We start from the raw sequence: 22,298 nt of genomic DNA on the forward strand, positions 1-22,298 counted from the left end.
GATTACCAGAAGGGAAGGGATTGGAAGATTGTATAAAATGGGTAAAGGGAATCAATTGTATGGTGATGGATAAAAACTAGGCTTTTCATATAATTATGTAGTGTATACAGAAATCAAATTTTAAGGTTATACATCAAAAGTTAGGTGATGTTACAAGTAATGTTATCTTAACAAAAATTTATCATGAAAGTAATTATCTTGGGCTTCCCTGGTGGCACAGGGTTTAAAGACAGCACTATTAAGCTATCACCAGCCACTACAGCATAAATTCGATTCCGGGCCGGCCAGGGAGCTGCCCATATGGTGCAGCAGACCTCTCCTGTCTCACCCCTGCTCCCCTCAGTAGTGTATTTCAGTAGATCTGCTTGTTCTGCTCCCACTCTGTCTCTGGTGAATCCTCTCACCCAGCCCCCACACCTCTGGCTTACACCCCACTTCTTGTATTCATAGATTGATAAATCTTTAGGGAAAAAAAGAAAGTAATTATCTCAAAAAAAACTAAAGGGACATTGTAGGGTAAGGAAAAAGTATCAGGCTTTTCTGCCCTCCTGCCATTAATACAGATGACGGAACCCTGCGGTCCAAAATGCATGCCTGATGGCGGGCACCTGGAATAGGGTGTGGGCATGCATAGATGGGATTCACCTGGGCTGAGACTGGGCTTTTAGGGGCAGCATCGTGGGGATGCCAGCAGAAGCAAAGAGAAGCAGCAGCAAAGAAGCAGAAGCAGAACCATGAGAGAAGCAGAGAGAATGCAAGAGAAGGCCAGAGAGCCCTGATAGAGTGAAGACTTGCTGGGGGCTGGGAGGCCTACCAGCCTCCCTGCCCCCTAGCACCGCTGCCTGCTGTGTACCTTGTAAATCCCAATAAAAGCCTGCAAAACCCACTGAGGGCTCCAGGACTCTCTCTAGGACTCCTTCTTTACCCGGTCTGCTGGATCAGAAAATCTGCTCCGTGTCCATTCCTGCCCCTACAGACATATAAGTGATTTAAGAGAAAATTTTGGCAGACAGTTCACTTTTTCTGGATTGCTATATAAAATATGAAATCTCAATATGGCAGGAGGCACCAGCTACAAATTTAAAGTCAAAAGCTGCTTGGTAAAACTTATAAAATTTTGGGGGACCTCTCTGGTGGTGCAAGGCGTTAAGTCTCAGCACTATCAAGCTCTTGCCGGCCACTGCACCATGAGTTCGATTCCAGGCCAGGGAGCTAGTCCACATGGAGCAGCAGACCTCTGTGTCTTGCCCACTGCTCCCCTCAGCAGTGTATTTCAGTAGATCCGCCTCTGTCTCTAGTGAATCCTCTCACCCCCTGCACCTCTGGCCTACACCCCAGTTCTTGTATGCATAAATAAATAATTATAAATCTTTAAAAAATTTACAAAAATTTTTTAATAGTTTAGTTTAAATGGATTGAACAATAAAATGCAAATAATGATCATTCATACTTAAGAATGGTAGCATTAATTACAAAGAAATGAAAAATACCAATGGATTTAAGGATGATAGAAGAAATTTAAAGGACTGAGAAACTGGTCTGACCAGAATATGAGAAGATACAATTATTCATACATGATAGCCAACTAAGAGCAAACACTGGTACAATAGCTTTTGAAGACATTATAACAATTATGAAAATTTAAATGGTGCACATATTTGACCCATCAGAATGCATTGCTCACAGTTTAAGAAATCAGATAAATATGCAATGGTTTGAATGTAAAACTATCTCCAATGTATTTCTCTATGCAATAACTAAGTAAGTATTTAACATTATTCAAAGGTTATTGGTGAATGACTTTTCAAACATAGTACATAAGTGTTATATAGAGAAATATATTAAAGCCTTTAAAGGATGAAGTAGATATGAATGGATAAGAAACTCTGATCCCATAAAAATATTAGATTATAATTAATCTGTGCAATATAAACATGTTATGGTTGTGTTTAATTTTATATAAATACATTTACAATCAATTATAATCTATTTGTACATGTATGTGTTAATTTGTATGTGTAATCCTTAAACTCATTTCTAAAATTTCATAATCTTAATCTAATATTATACTAATAGATTATTTCATATTATATTTTTGTTCTAAGTTCAAAGCTCATTAGCTTGAGGACTAAAGCAATCTGAATGCATAATTTATGTATAGATGTATAAATAATAAAATACACTTTCCTTAACTGCAATTTTTAAAAAGAAATTTCCACATAAAATAATTCTGTATATTGTAATTATCCTGAAAAATGTTATCAACATGAACAAAATAACTACTTATAAATAAAAATGTAACTATTACATACCCCATGTCCACTGCAGTTTTTCCTTGAGTCACAATGTACATTGGCAGTGACAGATTTACATGCTCTTCTTAAACAATACTAAAACATTAAAATAACCAATATCAACCAAAATTTTAAATGTAGAGTTGAGTTAAGCAATTATAAAAAAATTAGATACATGAACTCAATCAATCTGATTTTATGACCTTTATTGTATTAAAATAACTTGGAGTCAAATGGTATGTTAATACTTTATCAAATATCAGATTTTAAAATTATATACCATTTTTCCATTGACATTGATATAAAACAAAAATAGTTAACTTGTATTAAATGCTTATAGTATGCAAGGATCTGTCTTTGTACTTATAAGTATTATGATTTATACTAATGTTGGCCTTTTGAATGAAAGAATTTTATACTCATTTCATATTGGAGAGGAATTTAACTTGTACTTTTAAGATTATGCCATGTGTTATTGAGAGAGTCAATATTTAGTACAAGAATTATTTTTTCATAGTCTATGAACAATGCTAAATATCAGTTTTCTTGCCACGTTAGATTTTTTTCTAATTTTAATAAAATATCTCTTACCTTTTCACAAGATACATTTTAACCTGATTTTGATGTAGACTCTGTTTATGTTCATCTAGCCAGAATTTACTTTGAATTTCTTTTGGAGCATCTATTAAGATGCAGCTTGGGGACCTCCCCGGTGGCGCAGCGGTTGAGCGCTGAGTTGCGAAGCTTCCCACGGCCTCTGCGGTGCCGGTTCAATCCCCGGCTGCTCCCCGGCCACCGGAGGAGGGTCCCACAAGGCACACAGACCTCTCCTGCTGCCCACTGCTCCCCTCAGCAGTGTACTTCGGTCCTTCTGCCTGCTCTGCTCCCCGTTCTGGCTCTGGTGAATTCTCTCACCCTCCTGCACTTCTGACTGTACCCAGTGCATGTATAAACAAAACAAACAAACAAACAAACAAATAAATAAATAAAACATGCCTCTAAAAAAAAAAAAAAGATGCAGCTTGGTTTTCTCAACTTGATCTGATAGAATTTCCAATATATGGTGAATAATGTTAAGAGTCACTATTTTCTATAACCACTGATAAATAAGTAATTAATAAATATCAGTTTGTTTGACAGTAAGTGTGCTGATGAAGCCAACAAGTTTTACAAAATGTTGAAACAGTCAGCATTACCTGTCCACAAAGCTATTTTCACTCTAGTGCTCCTTAAATATTGGCATTGAGGTAATAATAAACCAGTCACACTTCAATGGCTTGTATTTAGTGGGGAAATCCAGAAAATGTTAAGTCTCACGCTTCTGATTTAATTTTCTTCAAGTAAATAACTCAACATAATGCTGGCTTTCCTGTGATAACAGCAAAGGCTGGAGACACTATAAAAGTATTTAGCCCTGCTTAACAATATGTTTTTGAATATAAACATAAAGGACTTCCTTCTTTGAACAAGGCACACAAGTAATGCCCCAGAAGCAGTCATGTGAACATTCCAAAATATATATATAAGGCCTCCCTGGTGGCGTAATGGGTTAAGAGGCAACCTATGAAGCTATCCGCAGCCTCTGCAGCATGAGTTCGATCCCCTGGCCAGCAAGGGAGTAACCCACATGGCGCAGAGACCTCTCCTGACTTGCCCGCTGCTCCTCTCAGCAGTGTACTTTGTCAATCTGCCTGTTCTGTTCTCCACTCTGTCTCTGGTGAATCTTCTCTCCCCCCACACCTCTGGCCTGTACCCCACCTCTTGTATGCATAAATAAAATAAATCTCAAAGAAATGGAGAGACATCCCCTGCTCATGGATTGGAAGAATAAACATTATTAAAATGGCCATCCTTCCAAAAGCAATATACAGATTCAATGCTATTCCAATCAAAATTTCAATGTCATTCTTCAAAGAAATAGAACAATTATTGATGAAATTCATATGGAATCACAAAAAACCCCAAATAGCCAAAGCTCTCCTGAAAAACAAAGAAGGGAATGGAGGCATCAGACTCCCAGACTTCAAACTATACTACAAAGCCATAATCATCAAAACTGCATGGTATTGGAACAAGAACAGACATACAGACCAATGGAATCGAATAGAAAATCCAGAAATAAACCCACAGATTTATGGTCAACTAATCTTTGACAAAGGAGCAAAGAATATGCATTGGAGCAAAGAAAGTTTGTTCAATAAATGGTGCTGGGAAAACTGGGTCGCTACATGCAAAAGAATGAAGCTTGACCACCACCTCACACCATACACAAAAATCAACTCAAAATGGATTAAAGAACTAGACATAAGACCTGAAACCATAAAATATATAGAAGGAAATATAGGTGAAACACTACGTGATTTGCACATCAAAGACATCTTTACAGACACATCACCCAAAGCAGTGATAGTGAAGGCAAAGATAAACAGCTGGGACTACATCAAATTAAAGAGCTTTTGCACAGCAAAAGAGACAATAACAAAAACAAAGAGAAACCCCACCAACTGGGAGAACATTTTTGCACCCAACACTAATGATAAAGGACTGATCACAAAAATCTGCAAAGAGCTGATGAGACTCAACAACAACAAAGAAAATAATCCAGTCAACAAATGGGCAGAAGAGCTTAAAAGAAACTTCTCTGAAGAGGAAATGCAAATGGCCAACAGGCATATGAAAAAATGTTCAACATCACTTGTCATCAGGGAAATGCAAATCAAAACTACCATGAGATACCATCTTACACCAGTGAGAATGGCACATATTAAAAAAACTAGCAACAACAAATGTTGGCGAGGGTGTGGAGAAAAAGGAACTCTTCTGCACTGTTGGTGGGAGTGCAAACTGGTCCAACCACTGTGGAAAGCTGTGTGGAGATTTCTGGACCTACTAAACATAGAGCTTCCATATGATCCAGCAATTCCACTCCTAGGTATTTACCCAAAGGACACAGAAACATCAATTCCAAAGAACACCTGCACCACTATGTTTATAGCAGCACTGTTTACAATAGCTAAGCTTTGGAAACAACCCAAATGCCCAAAAATAGATGACTGGATCAAGAAGATGTGGTACATATATACCATGGAATATTACTCAGCATTCAAAAAAGATAAACACATGCAATTTGCAGCAACATGGATGGCGCTGGAAGGGATCATGCTCAGCGAAATAAGCCAAAAAGAAAAAGAAAAATACCGGATGGTCTCACTCATAGCAGGAATCTAGAAAACTTAAATAAGGGACCAGGAAAATGAATAACTATAAGAAAGTGAAAATCAAAATCAACAAAAAACTATGAACCAGAGACACTTTTAGGGGGGCGGGGGCGGGAGGGGAGGGATTGGGGTCAGAATGGGGGGCTGCAATTGTATGGGGAATATAACAATAAAATTTATAAAAAAAAAATAATAAAATAAAATAAATCTTTAAAAAAACCAAAAAAATCAAAATATAAATATATATGTATATATTGAAATATATATGTGTATATATATATATCACTACATAACTAAAAATATACTGACTGAGGAGAAATGTCTGAATAATGTAAGCATATGTTCTTATAGTTCTGTATATTAGAATGGGTAAGGAAAAGGCAAATAATTTTATGTATTCATTCATTCATTCATTCATTCACAGCTTATCAACTTTCGGACAGTTTTATGCTACAAACATTCCATTCAAAGCTTGAAGTGAATAGTATGAGATGATCTTATCTTCCATAGACTACCTATGAAGACTAGGATTGATCTTATCCCCCATAGACTACCTATGTAGACTAGACTTGTTCTGCATCTTACAAATAAAAAAATTCAAAGAAACTTTCTATTACCAATAATATTAAGCAAACTTTTTTTTTTAATTTTATACAGGAATCAGGGTACAGGCCAGATGCACAGGAGGGTGAGAGGATTCACCAGAGACAGCAGGGAACAGAACAGGCAGACTGACAAAATACACTGCTGAGGGGAGCAGCGGGCATGACAGGAGAAGTCTGCCACACCATGTGGGACCCTTGCCGAGCGGGATCGAACTGGCGCTGCAGAGGCTGCAGACAGCTTCACAGTGCGGCGCTTAACCACCTGTGCCACCAGGGGAGGCCCAATATTAAGCAAACTTTTAATGCTGGGATAATGCCTATCTCCATGTAGCGTATTTTTCACTTAGTATATTACTGTGTTAAAAGTGTGTTTTATTAATGATTTTCATTATAATTAATAAGGGAGACATAATTTTATTCATGTTCATAAATCAAAAACTCCTGTTATATAGATAATAAGCAGGTATACAGTTAGTTAGGCAGATACATATAAGTAGATAGAAAGACAGATAGATTGATGACAGTTTTTCAAATGGACCCACATTATGAAAGTGAGGTAAAGAAGTCTTTACTTTTCAACATCTATGATATCAACTGAACAAGATAGTACTGCAATGGAAATACAGTATATCTTTGATGAATTTTTGTTAAAAGCCACAGAACAATTCCAATTCAAATTGATAGACTTGACATTGTGGAAGACTTCCAAAAGGAAGGCAATATTGACAAAAGGTATCTAACATGGACTGGGGAGTCAATTTAAGAGATGCATTTTTCATATCTACTCCATGTAGAAGAAAATTGACCTTTTTTAAAGTATAAATGGGATTTTAATGTAGCCATTTAGAAGAGAACATAATTAGATGCCTATTTCAATATTTACTGGAAAAAAATTCCACGTGAGTTAAAAATAAAAATGTGAAAAAATTATTCAAAATAAAATTTATGATAAATTTGTACACTAGGGATCAGGGAAACACTTTCAACTAAAATATTAAACTAGGATGATGTCAAAAACATGGAGGAATAGAGAAGCTGGAATCAATCTCTCTCCTAAAACAACTAAAAAAAGGACTGATAAGGAGATTTTAGCAAAACTCAGATGCTTCAAACTTGCTATGCAGCACCAACAATTCTCCACGATGCCCAAGAGCCAAAAAGTGGCACAAAAAAGACTCCATTCAGAGTGGGCACCTGGCTGAACAGGAAAGCCCAGCCCACCAAGTCAGCCAACATCTTATTAATATAACCCAGACTGGGTCCCAGCCTGGAACACCCCAGTATCCCACCCTGCTACATCTGAGAACCCCCAGATACTCATAGATGCAAAACCCAGAACTCAGCACCAGCCACCAGCCCCACAGGAGTGGCAGAAACTTTATTTTGCCTTTTCCAAGAGATGCAACTCATGAGTAGTAATCCCTGCTGGGAGGCGCATCCCACTCAGCCCTCTGCTGTCACCTAGTGGCAAAACACCAGCCATCAGCATCTGTTGAGCACTGAACTGCAATCTTGAAAGACCAAGCACCAGCCACACCATTCAAACAAACCCACACCTCCAAGCAGCCAAGGCCACAAATGGAACCTTGCAGTAGCCAATGCCCTGCATCAGAGACTCTCGGCTATCCCCAGCAACACCCAGAAGTGCATTCCACCCAGTCTGCTGCACCCACCAGTGGAAGGGGCCACAGCTGGAGCCTTGCAGTGCCAGGCCCTATATCAGGGCCCTTTGGATACCCCAAGCAGTCTGGTCGAGGGAAGCAACAGGAAACCCCACCTCTGCCCAACTGCCACATCATCCCAGAAAGTGCACAGCTCCACACACGCCAAGGTAAAGAGTGCTGGGACATCCGCCTGCCAGCAGCAGCAGTCTGATCAATGGGTGCAGTAAGAACCCTTGCCCCTGAACCTGCCCAGCTGCCACAGTAGCCCGGGCAGTGTGAGGATCCACCCACTGGCCATCAGAAGAGGTCCAATGGTGGTGGGAGCCGAGGGGAAAGCAAGAGGAGCATCCACCCCCGCCTCCACCCACCACCCATAGTGGTCCAAACTCCAGGCAAATCTATACACAGCCCAGTAAAAGCACACAAAAGTCATACCAGCAGGCACCAGTGGCCACATATCCTGTACCAAGAACAAACACAAAAGCAAACATTGGGGAGGAAAAAATATATTAATGCAAGTGGTCAAACAAGTCCTCCTGGGAATTTGTTATACACCACAGAAAGAAAATCAGATTCCAGAACCCAACAACACTGACATGTAAAAATTTCTCTTCCTGACAGATAAAGAATTCAGAATCATCTTAATTAAAAAACCTAAAAGAAGCACAAAAGGGACAGAATGCTGTGAGAAACAAAACCAACAAACAGAAGACTGAGATTGAATCCTTAAGAAAGTAAAGGAACTAGAGTAGGTTAAAAGATCAACTCTGGAGGAGCTAAATTTTTTTTTGGAAAAGCCACAAAAATAGAATAGATGAAATAGAAGAATGAATCAGTACTCCTGAAGATACAGATATAAAAAGAACCAAGAAGGAAAAAGAAAGAGATGCAAAGGAAAAAAGAATGAAGAAACACTCAGAATTATCTGACAACATGAGGAAAGAAAATAAAAGAGTTATAGGAATCCCAGAAGGAGAAAGAGGAGGGAACTGAGAAACTATTCAAGAAAATAATTGGGGAGAACTTCTAAAACTTGAAGAAGGAAATGAAAATAGACATACAGGAAGCTAGAAGAACATGAAACAAGACCAGCGTCCAAGAGTCCAAGACAAAGAAAAAAGTAATGAAGCTGACAAGGACGAAGAAACAGATAACCTATACAGGAAAACCAGTGAGGCTGATAATAGACTTCTCTGCAGAAACACTACATGTAAGAAGAGAATGGAGCAACAAATTCAATAAACTCTAAGACAAAATATATATATATATATATATATATATATATATATACACACCAGCCAAGAATAATTTATCTTGCAAAGCTCTCCTTCTAACCTCCACTCCAAGAAATGTTGTAAGCCTTAAAATCTAAACCACCAGAGGAATGAACAGGAAGAATGGAACAAGATAGTGAATAAAACACAAAATGATCACCAAAATTGCAGTAACAGAGTTCCATGAAACAATAATCACCCTAAATGTTAATGGACAAAACTCTCCGACAAAAAGACACAGAGTAACATACTGGATTACAAAACAGAATCCAACCTTCTGCTGCCTCTAGGAAACACACTTAAGCTCTAAAGATAACAATAGATTGAAAGTAAAGGGTGGGAAAACAATTCTACAAACAAACGACCCCCAAAAGAAGGCAGGCCTAGCCATACTTATAGCAGATAAATCAAAATCAACAAGCAACTATAAACCAGAAACATACTGGGGTGGGGGGAGGAGGAGGGATTAAGGTCAAAATAATGGGATGGGAATTGTTTGGGGACTAAAACCAAGATGAAAATGCATACATTGTGCAAAAATGAAAAATGATATAAAAAACATATGAAATTAAAAAAAAGAAAAAAAAACAGAATTCAAACTTCAGCACCTGTATCCTTTTTGACCTTTGTGATTAGTTCTTTATTTTTTATATGAGACTATCTTTTTCTGTTCTGAGCTAAGTTTACTATCCCCTTCCGTTTCCTCTTATGTTCATGTCTTAAAATAATGTATCTCAATGTAAATTATTTTAATTAAAGAGTAAGTTGTGTAGTTTTTTCATTAGTCAACCAATTTTTCAATGGTGTCCCTGGAAATGCTCAATACCAAGCAAGGTTACTTTGGATTCATGGAGACTGGAGAAAAGCCCAGAGTTGTAGGACATTTGACATGCCTTTATTCATGAAACAGGAAGCAAGGTACACAAGCAGTGATATCCCCTTCACTCCCTTTCCACCCAGCCCTGACAGCCTTTACATGATTTATACACAAAACCAGCCTAAAGCCAGGTGTGTGTTTACAGTTTCATATGGGGTGCAGTTAACTGTGCATGCCAAGTGAATGTCATGGTTACAGAATGCTTGCTGATTATAGGTACCAGGTGAAGGTTGCAGTGAAGGAGCCTGAGTAATTCCATACCCCTCCCTGACCCCACAATGGTCCTAGTTAAAAATCCTTCATTCCTTTTTTTAAGGAAATCTAAATTCTGTTTTATTATTGTGTCCTCTGTCTTTGGGGGAGGGTGGGAGATCACATTTTTTATAATATAGTATATAACTGAAGGGAGAATTAAGTTTGAGATTAATGAGATAGCTTATATTTTTCTTTTCATTATAATGAAGTTATTTCTTGTCACTACTAAAGACTAGATACATTTTTGTCACTTTTTTCTTATTATTCATGTCATTTTCACTTATTTTTTAGTGTATTATTTAACCCATTTGATTCTTCTTATTATAAGAATTATTATTATTAATATTAATAATAATAATTAGTAGTAGTAGTAGTATTATTACAGACCAGATCCTGGCCCAATGATCTTGAAGATTTAGACACCCATGTGAGATAACAAATTTAGTTACCTATAAAATAATTCATAACAAAAAGTGAAGCAATCTGTTCCCTTTATCAACAGAAATTCTGACTTCCGACTCTTATGATCATGATGTAGTAACCAAAATTTACATTAATTATAAATAAAAAATTTTAATCGCTCTTTTTTCCTCTTTGCTTTTCTCATACATACATGTGTACAGACATGCAAATAGCTTACACACCATAAACATGTCCTATACACAGATTCAAGGAATTTTTACTTACCCGATTATACCCACACATAGTGCCATCTGCTGGAAAGGTTTTATCTCTCTTGCCAGGTGCGATTTTCTCTCTTGTTCTTGCAGACATACATATCTGACCACCAAGGTAAGTATACTGAACATCATAAAGATCTGATTGTGTTATCTGAGCATGTGTCCAGTGACAAGTTAATTTTCCACATAAAATTGACCTAGGGATGTAAGGCAGAAATAAATGACTGTATGTCACTTAGGAACATTCTACGTTAGGCAAGTAACAGTTTAAAATATGAGTAGAATTTTAAAGTTTCACTCAGATCATAACCACGAAGCTATTTCAGAAAATAGATAGTCCTATCACATTTGTATTAAATGACCTTGCAGTATACACACACACACACACACACACAGAAACATGTGTTTGGAAAATGTATAATTTTATAAACACATACGTAAAATCACATGCTTTCTCTGGAATACAATATCCAAAGCCATCACTTAGAAAATTCACCTCTTGTGTGCATAGAGCAGAAGACTCCTTGGCAACTGAAAACATAAAATTCCAATTACTCACTGAATTAAAATTATTAAACTCTAAAAGAGTGTTTAAATAAGAAAAAGGTATCTAGGGCCTCCCCACTGGCACAGCGGTTGAGCGCTGGGTTGCAAAGCTGCCCGCAGCCTCTGCAGCGCGGGTTCGATCCCCGGCCACTGGCGAAGGTCCCACATGGTACTCAGACCTCTCCTACCGTGCCCACTGGTCCCCTCAGCAGTGTATTTAGTCAGTCTGCCTGTTCTGCTCCCCACTCTGGCTCTGGTAAATTCTCTCACCCTCCCACGCTTCTGACTGTACCCAGTGCTTAAATAAATAAATAAATAAATCCTTAAAAAAAAAAAGTAAAGAAAATTTTAAAAACAAAAAAAAGAAAAGGATATCTAAACAACAGGAATGCCCACTCAATGATATCTACTACAAATTCTTGGTATCATCAAGTTACCTTATAATAAGAAACACTAAAAGAAAAACTATACACTTGAGGATACAAAAATTGACATCAACAAGGAGAAATGATTAAGAAATCAAACAGCCATTTACTTTTTTATTTATAATTCTAATATTGGGCTTTCTTTCCACCAATCACATAAACTTACTACATCTTAATATTATTTTCCTGTAGTTATAAGATCTATTTTACCTCTTGATAAAGTTCAAAGTGTTTTGATTTAAAATTTCATTTTCAAATTTGATTTTTAAAAATGACACTTTTTATTATGGCTATAGATTACTGACATTAGAAAAATATGGTTTAAATAACAACCCCAGAAAACATAAATTACATTTTCCAAATAACTCTACACATTGTGTATCTCGATCTCTGCATACTCCACCATAGCAATAGGCACTTTCATTTCCACATGGTTCTAAATCTAAAGATTTCATATCAGCTACACAAAACTCAGATTGTCCATTGCAATATTCTGTGAAATCACATGGATTTGTGCTTTTCCTACATACACGTCCTTTTGGGGCTACCTGTGAGACAAAAAAAAAAAAATTAAAGTAGTAATATAGAAGTGTAAAAAAATCTAAAAAACATTCCATTTGTAATTATTTCACTTATTATTACATTTTTATTATTTAAAGGTAAATTATGAATTTATATAAAAATTCTAGTGAAATAGATTGGAAAGAACTCAAAGGTCCATCAATGAATGCATAGATAGATGAACATACAAACAAAGATATGCATACAATCAAATATTTTCAGTCATAAAAAGGAATGGAGTACTAATATGTGTTACAAGGTAAATAAATTTTGAAAACACTACATTAAATGAAGAAAATCAGACACAAATGTCCACATATTGAATGGTTCTATATATTGAAAAATACAGAATAGGCAAATTCGTAGTGATATAATGGGGATTGGTGGTTATCAGAAACTGAAAGGAAGGGAGAAAAGAGAGCAACTACTTAACTGATAGGAGGGCTTCCTGCTTAGTGATGAACATGCTTTGCAACTAGGTAGAGGTGGTAGTTTACAAAGTGCATTGTGAGGGCCTCCCTGGTGGCACAGGGTTTGTTAAAGTCTCAGTGCTATGAAGTTCTCACAAGCCACTGCAGCCTGAGTTCGATCCCCAGAAAGGGAGTGGACCCACATGGTGCAGGAGACCTCTTCTGTCTCACCCGCTGATCCCCTCAGCAGTGTATTCAGTAGATTTGCCTATTCTGCTCCCCACTCTGTCTATGGTGAATTTTCTCACTTGTCCCCCAGAACCTCTGGCCTACACCCCAGTTCTTGTATGAGTAAATAAATAAAACTAAAAATAAAACAAAGTCCAATGTGAATATACATGTACCTTGTATATTCAAGGTATCATTGACTTGTTGACTATAAAACGAGTAACTTTATGTTGCATAAATTTCATCTCATTTTTTAAAAAAAAAATCTCTAGTGAAAATTCTAATGGTCAAAATGTTATGATTATCCTGAGTGTTACTTCAAAATAAATAGGAAATAATGGATATAAAGCTATGCATGTTTATTTTTCACATTCAGGATTTTTGGGAATCAATTGTACTCCAGAATGTTATACTAAATTATATGTCAGTTTTTACCATCTTCTAAAATATTGCTTAATAGAAATCTTTTTTCATTCTTTCATTTCAAGTTAACTTTTCTCTCAGAACCTGCTCCACCTCTACCAAGGAGTTAAAAAACACAGGAATATCCTTATGACTCAAGTTGATCATCAGATTACTTCTACTTGACAGTGATTGGAAAATGGTGGTAAATTTAATTTAGTAAGAACAGTCAGGAGTTCCTCCAATATTAAGGATTGACTTGTATATTAACAGAGGGAAAATCCCTCTATTCTCCTATAATATTGAAATCTATTGGACTAGAAAAGCCAGAGATATAAGAAGATATATATATATATATATATATATATATATATATATATATCATACATGAAGAAAGCTAGTTTGAGGAATGTCAACAAAAATTCTGGGATATCCAATAAATGCATACAATAAGAATCCTGTTCTTGTTTGAAATAAATATTCACAAGGCCATGAAGTTAGACTCATATTTTATCTAGGCTTTATAAGTGTTTATTTGTATTTCCTTGCTAGGTCAATAATCATCAATAAACAACAATAGTATCCAGTGCCAATTAAAATTTAACAATTATAAACAAAAAGGAGACAGAAAGAGAGAAAATATCCTACAATGATTTCAAAACAATATTTAAAATGCTAAATGAGATACTGGAAAGTCAGGCAAAGGTAGACAAGCAGATGAATGATCCAAGAAAAAAGATAGTTCTTCACTAAAGGGACTGACTATACAAAAGGATCACAAGAAGAGATTCTAAATTAAATGCAGATAAACTTAAGACAGTACCTTAAATTAAATCAAAACAACAGAAGAAACAATTACAGCTGTAGATGACACAAACAAATTACACACTTAGAAGAGAGGGCATGAAGACAAAGGAAAAATGAGAAAACTCCACAAGAAATTCAGTCTCAATAAGAAGAGGAAAACTAACAATGCTCAGACTCCCAGAAGGGGAAGAAAAAGAAATAGGAGTAGAAATTCTGTTCAAAAATAATAATAAATGAGAACTTCCCAAACCTACACAATGAATGAATATGGAAGTCCAGCAAACAGAGAGAACAACTAAATCCTTTAGATGCAAAAATACCCAAGCACATCATTGTCAAACTCTCAAAAATCACAAAGAAAAATTTTGCAGGAAGCAAGGAAAAAAATAAATAATATCTTACAAGAGATCCCTAATCAGGATTTCCCCAGATTTCAGTCCAGACAATTTCTAGGCAAGAAGAGAGTGGGAGGAAATAGTCACAAGCCTAAAAGACAAGAACTCTCAGCCAAGAATTCTCTATCCTGAAAAATTATCAATTAAGTTTCAAGTGGTAATAAAGGTTTTCTCAGACAATGCATTTTCCCATCAAAAGACTTGTTCTTCAAGTAATACTAACAAGAGTTCTACAAGAAAATAAAACCTGTGGTGGGAATTTTACTGGGAATACACAATGATGTAAAAGATATAAATAAAAATAAATTATAAAAAATACAAATTGCAAGCATTCCAAAAAAAAAAAAAAAAGGAAACCTGAAGCACAATATAACATCTTAGCAATATAACATCAGTACCAAGAGCAAGAATACTATGAGTTAACACCACCAAATACCAAAGAGGAGGAATAAATGTGTAGAAATAACATAGTTAAATGCTGGAGGGCAGACACCAGCTCATAAAGGGACTAAAATACAGGAATTCAAGTAAAACCCTCATGGTAACCACTAGCCCAAAATCCAGAATAGACACCTGCAGACAAAGAAGCAAGGAAATTCACAGAACTACTAAGGAAAGTCATACAAAAGAGTGGAGAGGAAAAAAGGGGAAAAGAAACATCAGGAAGAAAAATCAAACACCAAAATGATTGAAAATAAACAGTCCATATCTATAATCAACCTAAATGAGAATGGTCTAAATTCACCAATAAAAATATATAGGTTAACAATGTGGGTGGACAAAAATACCAGCCATCAATACTTTGTTTACAAGAAATCCATTCAAAATAAAAAAAAATGGACTAAAGATAATAGGCTAGAATAAGATTATACATGTTCATAACTCAGAGAGTAAGTCAGGAACTTCTATTCTCATATCCAATAAGCTAGACTTTCAACTAAAAAAGATAATTGGGGCAAAGATGGATACTATAATTAAAATATTCTTTTATGCAGGACATTAAAAATGACACATTTGCAATTCATCTTGAATAATGAGTGTAGCAATGAAGCATGTGAAAATAAGAAAAAAATTAATAATTACATCTAGGAATGTGTGAGTACTTGTTAGAAACATGTTAGTCACTCAGTTCTTAGCAAAAAGTTGTATAAACTTTTTGTATAAACTAGTATTTTATAAACTAGTATTTTATAAACTAGTTGTATAAACTAGTATTTTTTCCCATCTTTGCCCTTGAACTTGAATGTATTAAATTGAAAATTTATGAAAAATAGTTGGGTCAAATTGCTAAATTTCAAATTAGTGTTCGTGTAAACTAACCTAATTAAAAGTAGACACGGAAGACTTTTTTGCTTTTGACCAATAATAAAAGATAGCAGAGTGTAAAATATCTGTGAGCCTTTAAATGACAGTCAAGACCAAATTCTATGCTATAATATAATAAAATTAATGTGAAACAACATAGTATAATTACCTGTTACACTGAAGAACACCCTAGCAACTTTCACTGTGGATTTTTACTTGAAAAATTTAACAATTATCTTTGATAATTGGGAAGTAAGAGCAAAGAACTGTTTCGAAAAGCTTTATTTTTAAATGCCATTGGTTTAGAGATAAAGCTCAAAATTATCTTTGGTGATGAAAAGTGAAAAGATTTGCTGCTAAGTAGAAACTCTAGGCTGAACTGTACATTCATGTACCTTAAAGTTAATTAACCATTGGCTTTAAGTGCTAGCCCACAGAGTGAAAAAGAAAACACAAGAACAGCGCAGAATAATGTTAGGAGAGATTACTTTGACAGAGAGAAAACAAATCTGGCAAAGAAAACCTATAATTAATCAGTTTTTATGCTTGCCATAAACTCCTGAAAGTCACACACACACAAAGCAGGATGCAATCTAAAAGACAACTACACAGGTTTCTTTTAAATTGGGTAATGAAAATCGCCAAGTTGCAAGAATTCAATCACTTCCAGCACCAGGAAACTTTGCCAAAACTAAGGTACATTGTATGATAGGCTTCCCATTGCCGACTATTCTACATGGATTCCTTTTCTGCTATGTTGTGATGAAATTTTAAAATCATTATTGTCTGTTTATTCAAACGTTGTATGACAAATGTGTTTGGGTTCCTCATTTGTAATTTAGACATAAGTTGGTTAATTATGTAGAAATACACTAAGGCATGACCAAAATGTATTTATAGTGCTTAAATAACCTGGAATTGGTACTGAATACACTAACTGGATGAGTCTTGAGTGAAAGCGAAACAATACAGGAGGAGTTTGAAAAAAGACATAAGGATGTTCTCTGAATTCTAAAATCAACTGTGCATGAAGAGGGGACATAAAGTAAAATAACTGATGTATAAAATTATTTAAATCTAAAAAAATGAATACACAGTTAACAAAAAGACACATGAAAGAAAATAATGTCCTAGTTTGAAAACTTACCAGACAAGTCTTGTTATCACAGCATGGTCCACTGCCACACTCTGCTGAATTAATTAGACTACAATCCTCAGGTTGACAGCATTTTTTATGATTGCAACTCTACAAGCAATTATAATCAAGTTAAATAATAGGTAATTTCAATCAAATAAATAATTGTACTTATTGTCAAAAATACTAATGTATGTCTCTAAGTTAATTACAATCATAACATAACTTTTGTTTCTGCCTTTATTTTTAACATAACTTCATTTAAAGTAGATATATATTACAGGGCCTCCCTGGTGGCACAACGGGTTAAACACAACACTATGAAGCAATACGCAGCCTCTGCAGCACCAGTTCGATCCCCTGCCCACCAGGGAGCAACACACATGGCGCAGCAGACCTCTCCTGTCTCACCGGCTGCTCCCCTCAGCAGTGTATTTCAGTCAGCCTGCCTGTTTTGTTTCTCACTCTGTCTCTGGTGAATCCTCTCACCCCCTGCATATCTGGCCTGTACCCCAGCTCTTGTATGCATAAATAAATAAATCTTTAAAATAAATAAATAAATAAATAAATACATAAATAAATAAAGTAGATATATATTACATAGAGGAAAAAAAGGTGTTCAAGAAATTGAATCCTTTATAGCTGACTAAAAAACTGAAGCATCACAGCAAAGAAGGGGTGAGAAGAAGAGGGAAAGAAACACGATGGACTATGGTCAACTATAAGTGTGTTGGTTGTGGGTGCACTACAATGGAAATACCTGACGAGGGTATCCAAATATTACCTCATTTGTTACTTCTTTTAATTTTTTCATTAAATTTGTTTCTTATATTACTGTAGTCCCCCACGACCATGTCATTGTGGTCTCCCACGACCATGTCAACTGTGAACTATGCCCATATTCCCTTGCATTCCTCCCCCTCCCATCATATCTGTGGTCAGCTTGCTAGTTTTAATTTTTTGAATTTTTGTTTGGTTTCTCTACATTCCACATATAAGTGAGACCATCCAATATTTATCTTTTTCCTTCTGACTTGTTTTGGCTAGCATAATCTCTTTCAGTTCCATCCAAGTTACTGCAAATGGCATGAATTTGTCTTTTTTAATTGCTGAGTAATATTCCATTATATAAATGCACTACAACTTTTTGAATCATTCACCTATTTCAGAGCATTTAGGTTGTTTCCATATCTTGGATACTGTAAATAGTGCTGAAATAAACACTGGAGTGCAGATTTTTTTTGAATTAGTGTTTTTCTGATCTTTGTGTAGATTCCTAGGAATAGAATTGCTGGATAATATGGTAGGTTCATTTTTTAGTGCTCTAAGGAATCTTCACAGAGTTTTCCATAGTGACTGAACCAATATACATTCCCACCAGCAGTATAAGAGGGTTCCTTTATCTCCACATCCTCTCCAGCATTTGTTTGGTTTTTATAATGTGGGTCATTCTCACTGGCGTGAAGTGGTATCTCATTATGGTTTTGATTTGCATTTCCCTGATAATAAGTGATGTTGAACATTTTTCATGTCTTTTGGCTATTTGCATTTCTTCTTTGAAGGCGTGTCTTTTAGTTCTGTACATTTTTTGATTGGGTTGTTTGTTTTTGTTGAATTATATAAGCTCTTATCTGAATTAAAAATAAAAGAAAATGAACTGCTAAAATAAGGGCCATAAAATAAGAGGCATGATCTGAATTAAAAAAAAAAAAAGACTTACATTTGAAACCTCACTATACTATGTACTGAATGACACTGGTTAAGCATTTTTGCTTAATCTTTACATGCCTCAGTTTCTTTTTCTGTAACTGCAACTAAATCATTGAGTTTTTGCTGGAACTAATAAAAAACTGTAGTCAAAATAAATAAAATTGAACTGTTAAAAGTTAATGCAATTTAAATCAGTCTTCTTTTTTAAATTTTTTCCCATTACCATTTTTAAATAGAATTAACTTTGTATTATAACACTATATTAGTTTCAGGTATTCATAGAGAATCAATACCAGAAGTCCAAATCTATCCTTCAACTTTGTATTCCCAATTATATGCACTCTAATTTTAGAAATTAAGGTATTTTTCCATTTAAGTATTTTCCATCCTATCAAACATTATCAATATATAATTTTGGAAATATCTGTGTGTTTGACAAAATAGAGACTTTAAAATTATAACCATACAATAATTTTATTATTGTAAATTATGTGTTAAAGAAAATTTTTGTCATTATTTCTTAAACTCCAAGATTTATAGTAAAAATCAAAATTATAATTTATTAGGTTATAGAGTACAAAAATATTTAGGATTCTATACTATAATTTTCAGGATTCTATATTATAACCATATTTTACTTATCTTTTTAATGCAGGAGTGATATTGTACAAGACTGATAAAATATTTTAAAATTAGTAAAGTGGGTAGATCAAAAAGAGTGATGTTTTTATATTTTTCAACTTTATTATCTGTGTTACTAATTTGCTGAAAAATCTTTAATATCTGTGTTTAATTTATATCTCCTTGCCTATATTGTTGTGGGATATTGTTTACTTCTTTGGTTTGTAAGTACTTCAGTATTAATATTATTAACTCTTGTCCAGTAACCTATGTTAGCATGTTTTACATTTTGTCATGACAGCTTACTTTTTGTTTTATAGTTTTTTTAATTATTTTTAGTCAATTTTAATATTGTGAAAAAAATTTAAATCTGAAAACTGTCATCATTTTGTGGTTTTCTTCTTTGACTTTATGTATAAGATTATTCTCTACTCAAGTAAGCAACTATTAGAGTGTATAGTGGGTATATAATATGTGTGAGTCATATAGGACAATATGTAACCATAGATGATATAGACAAACGTATATAGATGCATAGATATATAGAGATATAAAAATATAGATATATAGAAAACATACAATGTTTTGTGTAATATATATTATGAGAGAAGCTGTAATGGGAGCTCTTTTTGCCAAATAGTAATGAAATTTATCAGTAGCATTCATAGAATAATAATTAATTCCTGATCTTAGACATGAACTGGATTAATATGTAATATATTACTTTAAATATGATGCTTTTAGTTATACTATCTACATATTATTAAATTCTATCAAAATGCTTTAATAGTTAGAGGGGCCAGATGATACCTTTATTGGTTCATGTTCATGTTTGAACTTTAGAAGAATGTGTATACTTCATAATAAAAATATTTTAAGAACAATTGTGCAGAGTACAGTGAAGAAAGAAGATTGAACCCTCACTGAATATTAATATTGGCATGAAAGAAAAATGAGTGACATTAAAGAGAACTCTCCAAAGGCTGTAATCAGAGTGAACCTGAAGAGGAGAGCATGATTTGAAAATATTCATGTAAAATGAAAATCTAAACTATATGCCCAGTTGAAACTGACTTTTAATGACTTGTTGAGAAGTGGAATCTTCTTATGGAACTGACAGCTAAATGCTGTAAACTATAGAAATATGATTTATCATTGAGAAATTAGAGAACACAAATAATATTTTTACTCCAAAAGTTTAGCAATATTTAATGTCATGTAATTACGCTCTCATTATTACTTTAATAAAATAAATTTAAAATAATGAGTGGTTTATTTCTGAAATGAATTCTAGAATAAAAGACTGTTTTCACATATTCCTTGCGATGATTGGTAATTTTGACTTGGACATTTTGCAGTTATCTTTCAAAATACGAGTCAGTCATTCAAAGTAATGTTAAACTGGCTAATGGCACAATCAACAATTTTTATTATTTATTTCTTTTTCATTATGTATGCAAAGAACACTTGAAACTGAAATTTTAAAATGGTGATACAACTTTTGTTATGGGTATGCTGTGGTATATACATTTATTGAGTAATAAAGCTGTACTACTGAATGAGAATAGAGAAATATTAGGAAGATGCTAATTAAAGGAAGTTAGTATGTGCATAGATATAGACATAAATAATAAACCAATATATATGTGAGACCAAATAGATACTGAAATAGAAATCAATATTAGAGAAAAAGATATTTAGTATTTCAAAGTAAAAAGCTAAATTTCCAGAAAGATATGATTGTAAATAAGTTAGCACCATATAAATTAGCTTCAAAATATTTTAAATATGAATTCATTAAATTGTACTAAAATTAGAGAAATTCAATTGTACAATTAATTAATATTATTTAAGTAGTAAAGTGTCAGGAAACAAAAATTAGTAAAAATACATAAGATTTGAATTAGTCACGTAAAGTATGATGTAATCATTTTTTGCAGAATTTTGTTTCTAACAATGAATTTTTATCTTCCCAAGAAAATAAGAACCATTCAAAAATATCCCCCTGTGTTAAGTATATAATGGCAGTCACAATAAATGCAAAGGTAAGCTACCTTACACCAAGTGTAACTGAGTAAAAAGATAACAGCAAAAAGATAAATACTATAATAACAAACCAAAGATGATGATTCCATTCCATGATACCTAATTAAATAAATGAAGTTCCATCAGATGCAGCAACTAAAATTAGGTGATGAAGAGGTAAATAAGCACAGCTGCTTAACAACTTAGTGAACTAATTGCAGTTACTTAGCTGAATTCAAGAGATGATTTAGGTGATGTACATTTGATAGTACTGGTTTTATGACATGGAAAGTGGGCATTGATATAATGGTTACACATTGAAAAAAATATATTTCTTTAATTCACACTGTACTTACCCCATACGTAATCCTTCAAATGCTTCAAAATTAGGATGATTTGGTTATTACATGCCCTGTGTCTCCCTGTCTTAGATATTTGATAAAAGACTGAAGCATTTGGGGGGAAAAAGTCCAAACCTTTTATATCAAAGCTATATTTATAACTACAAGAGAAATACAAAACCATCTCTTTACATAACTATTAAGTGTTTGTGACTAACCTCTGCTGTGCCACAGTCACATTCCTCTGGTGGTTCCAAAACTCCATTTCCACAAACTGCTATTTTTCTTTGGAAAACCGCTGTTGAAACAGTTTGCTTCTGAAGACACTCAAATTCAGGTTGTGAAATTACATGTTTAAATTCATCCATGCTGCAACTGCTAAAGAACTTTACTCCATGGGAATGTCTAAAATTAAATTATATTCCTCAGATAAATGGAATCAAATCAAATCAGTATCAAAGAAGCATTCTTATATAAAGTGTTTTTAATTCTGTTCAAGTTCACTTATAGAAGGAGTGGA

At 34.4% G+C, this 22,298-nt stretch overlaps 1 protein-coding gene across 1 annotated transcript in view; it reads right to left on the bottom strand.

Moving 5' to 3' along the window:
* Positions 1–22,298, bottom strand: part of LOC311170196 (A disintegrin and metallopeptidase domain 3-like) — a gene marked incomplete at both ends in the record, with an annotated part of 74,788 nt that overhangs the window by 12,534 nt on the left and 39,956 nt on the right. Inside the window, 5 exons of the mRNA XM_084232590.1 lie at positions 10,875–11,064; positions 11,305–11,398; positions 12,191–12,386; positions 17,094–17,192; positions 21,997–22,183. Coding sequence (XP_084088716.1) covers positions 10,875–11,064; positions 11,305–11,398; positions 12,191–12,386; positions 17,094–17,192; positions 21,997–22,183 — 766 coding nt within the window. The remainder of the gene's footprint in view (positions 1–10,874; positions 11,065–11,304; positions 11,399–12,190; positions 12,387–17,093; positions 17,193–21,996; positions 22,184–22,298) is intronic.

This window comes from Talpa europaea (genome assembly GCF_964194135.1).
Source record: "Talpa europaea genome assembly, chromosome: 4".
NCBI lineage: Eukaryota > Metazoa > Chordata > Mammalia > Eulipotyphla > Talpidae > Talpa > Talpa europaea.